The sequence below is a fragment of the Tigriopus californicus genome, chromosome 6, assembly GCF_007210705.1.
Source record: "Tigriopus californicus strain San Diego chromosome 6, Tcal_SD_v2.1, whole genome shotgun sequence".
Lineage (NCBI taxonomy): Eukaryota > Metazoa > Arthropoda > Copepoda > Harpacticoida > Harpacticidae > Tigriopus > Tigriopus californicus.
The window spans coordinates 2,859,126-2,863,313 of NC_081445.1; the positions used below are offsets into that span (position 1 = coordinate 2,859,126).

The 4,188-nt window shown below is 46.8% G+C and overlaps 2 protein-coding genes across 2 annotated transcripts in view; one reads left to right on the forward strand and one right to left on the reverse strand.

Moving 5' to 3' along the window:
* Positions 1-1,355, reverse strand: part of LOC131881876 (treacle protein-like) — an 8,082-nt gene extending 6,727 nt beyond the window's left edge. The window contains exon 1 of the mRNA XM_059228867.1: positions 572-1,355. Within this exon, the coding sequence (XP_059084850.1) occupies positions 572-1,141 (570 nt within the window). The 5' untranslated portion in view covers positions 1,142-1,355. The remainder of the gene's footprint in view (positions 1-571) is intronic.
* A 1,403-nt stretch (positions 1,356-2,758) lies between these two features.
* Positions 2,759-4,188, forward strand: part of LOC131881877 (uncharacterized) — a 2,836-nt gene continuing 1,406 nt past the window's right edge. The window contains exon 1 of the mRNA XM_059228868.1: positions 2,759-4,146. Within this exon, the coding sequence (XP_059084851.1) occupies positions 3,233-4,146 (914 nt within the window). The 5' untranslated portion in view covers positions 2,759-3,232. The remainder of the gene's footprint in view (positions 4,147-4,188) is intronic.

Consider the following 4,188-nt stretch of genomic DNA (forward strand, 5'->3'; position numbering starts at 1 on the left):
TCGTAAGCTATCGTAAGCTTTTTGTTGAACAGATTCATGCTGACAATTCTAACCCCATGAATGCACCACCAACCCTTCTGAGAGACCTTCCAAATCCTAAAAGAGTGTGAGGGTATGATTACAAACACTTATGACATTCAAATAGGGATCAACAGAGAGATATATAACGTATACTTAAAGCATATCAACGGTTGATCATCATCATCATCATCTTTTACCATTAGATTGTGCTAAAAAAGTTAATGGTGAGGTCAGAAAAAGTGATGCTTTTAAATTCAGTTACCAAAAACTTGTGAAATAGTGCTTTTTCTAGCACTATTTTGTTGGAAACAATGATTGTCAAAGTGTTTATCAATCATACAGTAGACAATCAATCTCCTCTAACAAATCATTTACATGTTGTAATGTTCGGAATTTTTCCCATAGCGATTTTGAAACCTTTCCCAGAACAGTTGATGGCTTATTCATTGGCCACTGCTAGAGCAATAACTTGTTCATGTAATAATCTCTTGATGAAGTCTGGCATTTTAGAGCGTATTCTCTCCTTTCTACGTTTGTTTGTTCGCATGACCTGCGGCGGGGCTGATTTGACCGCGGTCTTGACTTCGGTCTCTTTTTTCTTTGGCCCTTCAGCCGCGGCGGCGACACCCGCAGCGGTTGCCGGCGTAGCCGCTGCGGTTGTACTGGATGACGGCGCCACTTCGGTAAATCCCGAGGCGATACTCTCGTCGTCATCGCTTTCCCCACCCCCTTTCCGCACCAGCGATTCATCGTCCCAATCCCGACTGACCGTTCGCTTGGGCCCGGCCCCTTTATCGTCCCCTCCCCCCTCCCCCGCTTTCTCTTCATCGTGACCGAACCGACAACCGGCCTTGAAGCGACACGTCTTTTTGGCCGCAAACTCGCGACACATTTCCCGGGGCGGCGCGCTCTCACCCGCCCCCTCGCCCTCGGGCTTAACCGACGGGCCGGAGGTAGCGGGGTGTGGGTGGGCGCCACTCCCACTCTGTAACCGCGCCGGGTCGTGTTTGAACTCGCAATTCTCACGTTGACAACGACCGCGCAAAAAGAACTGACAGATCCGCTCCGACGAAGTGCCCGACGAGGCCGAGGGCGTGGCCGTAGGCGTGACACTGGCCATGGCCTTCGATCCTCCTCACCCGAGAGACGACGCACCGATGCACACAGACCCACCCGCGGGTCCCGGACTTTCACCAATCAAAAAGGCAGATGAGCCACCGCAATCGCTAGCAGAAGATAGTCAAGAAGCCACCACGGAATTCGTGTTGTTGTGGCCAGATTTCGTGGGAGAAGCGGAATCGTTGCGCGTGCCGCCGAATGCCGCCGCTTGCCGCGCAGGGCGCCCAGGGGTTTCCAGGCGCCCACGCGCTTCAGGCTGGCCGAAAACGCCAGGCGTGGGTCAGTTGTTCTGCATAAATGATGTTTTATGCTACTGGGAATGTCCAAATTGCTTGTGGTTCCCTTTCCTCTTTTGGAATTTCTTTTTGTGATGTTTTTTTTTTCTTCTTTACTGATGGGTGCTAGGGTCGAGGGTGGAGTTTGGCCTGGGCGCCCACAAAATTACCCATTCCGAGGGAGAATTTATAAAGATGCCTTATTCATATATAGGATAAATAACAACAGTAGTAATATATCCTGGGAGTTTGTGTTGGGCAATGGATACAAATAGAATTTGTTTTCAAAATAACATTCATGTCAGTGCTCGTGAAATAAACATTATTAATATCATTATTATTTGGATGGGCCAGGCCAGGTCCGACATCAGATGGAATGGGATGGGTTTACCGTCTGAAAGCTGCCTTTGGAGAAAGGTCACAAAGGAGAATCCAACCAGGTCTCTCTCTCACTCATGTTTGGAAACTGGGATAACCTAACCATTAAGAACATATAAGAATGAATGTCAATTTTGAAGAGAAACACTTGTGAACACAGTGTCGGCCTGACCCAATTGTGTTTTCCCGGCTGGGAGACCTGGTCTGTTCGGCATTTCGGCGTCATTTCCAACCATGTCAAAGTCAGTGATGTCAATTCACTTTCTCTCCAAAACGCAATTGCGTTGGGCACAACTCATGACATGCAGCAGGCTACTAGTATCATCCATTCATTGTTAAACAATCCGACCAGCGAGCAATCGGGGACAGGCTTGTTTTTTTTCACAGCAATGTTTTACGACACTTTGGTTTCGCTAGGAGAGAGTGTTGTAACAAACGACAATATCCTAATATCTGTGCCCAAAACATGTTGGGAGATACTTTGTTTAAGGCTGAATGCAGTTTTGATAGACAGAAAACAAGCCAAAAACTGATGCCCGGTAATGCAGCCAACCATGCATCAAATCAAGAGCGCTAGTGACCAAAGTAAGGTTAACGCTATGACAACCTTTCCTCCATTGGTGAACACAGAAAATGAATTGAAGTTCCATTGCATTTCAGAAATCCTCTATTGGTTGAGCACTTCCTTGCACTTTGGTAACAAGCCTTTCAACCACCAAAAAGACACATATTTAACCGTTTTCTCCCACCTGTATTGATTTGTGAAGAAAAAGCCCGACGATTAAGTCGAAAATGTTCCTTTTGTGATGTGAGAAATTGTGACGCAAAGACTTGCCGAAAGCACTCCAATTATTTGGAGACACTGCCTTTAAAAGAGAAATAACCTTTTCCAACATATGCAACCTCCAATCATTTTTGACCTTGAATAAGTACAAAATGTTTTGTCACGACTCCTATCAATTGAGCCAAGAGATTCCTCTGTTCCTGGTATCGATGAAGAGGAACTAAAAAAAGGCTCATTTTTAGAATTGTCCCATTTAGAAGCAACACATTGTGGTTTTCAGTGACTCACACCAGCAGGCTTGCCGCACACAAAATGCTTATGATCAAATCACAATTCCCATAAAATGAACACGCATACAGTAGTTCACTTTCGGAACATAACTGGGTCCATTCCAATTTTGTGGCCAATACTTGCTGATCACTTTGTTTTCATGCCATAGCATGAGACTGTAACCTAAATAATCACCACCAACAAATCAAGATTACAGAGCGAGAATCCGTCACCTTTGTGGAAAGTCAATTCCCAGAAAAGCTAAAGAAACTATCAAAACATTACCTAAACTTTAGCCTTGACAAAAGTGACAAAGCATAGATTAGGAATGCTCACTCCACCCATGTCTCGCCCAATGGGCGGAATGAACTAACGTCCTACTGTCATGGTGATGGTTCATCTGAAATGTCCGCCTGACCAACGTCAGGCGATTTTGGATGATCTCGTAGAGCGGGATGGGTTTTGTGATTGCTCGTTAGTCTCCGGAGGAGGGCGTGTCTTTCCAGCCCACAGACTGGTCTTGGGAGCCATCTCTCCACTATGTCTCAGTTTGATGAGGGATGCAGAGGCACGGGGTGATATTAGAGAGGATCATGGGCGGGTGGAACTGTATTTACCTGACTTCTCACCTCAAGTTCTTGAGGATTTTCTTCAAGTGATCTATGGCCTTCGTCGAGATTCCGTCGGGGAGGCTGGTCCCTTGCTGACATTAATGGGAGTCCACCCTTCAGCCCATGCATCTACGTTGTTGCACAGCACCAAGCCTGATTTCATCAAGGATGAACCTTCGTTGATCCCAGTGTCTCAAAGAGGCCAAAAGAAGCAGACAGTTGCTCGACGAAGGTCTCAGCGATCCAGACCCGCCAAAAAGACCCAAATCCAGGAAGAAAGTGATGAGGATTGGATGCCTGAGTTGGAACGTGGTGCCTACCCATTGGTCTTTGCCAATCAATTATTGTCTGATGAGGAAGACAATGACGAGAAAGAAGTTCAACAGCGGATTAATCCAGATCCCCACATTGAAGTAGACGGGAATCTCAAAAATGAGCGCAATAGTGGCCTTTGGAGCATGGAGGAGTGCCGTTCCATGCTCAACACAGTTGGTGCGCAACTTGATATGGACTGGTCTGAGCCTATCCATTTGACCAATCCACGCTCACAATTGGCTCATATCAAGCGAGATTCCGCCTACAGAGCCTTGGTAGGCCTGAGATCCTCGTCAGCAGGCCTTGAAGGCAAACTGCTGGCCTTTAGCGACCCGGAAGATGCAAAGGAAATGGAAACCCAATTTGAGGACACCTCAATGGCCATGAAGGACGTGGCCGGCTTCTCAAATGGCGA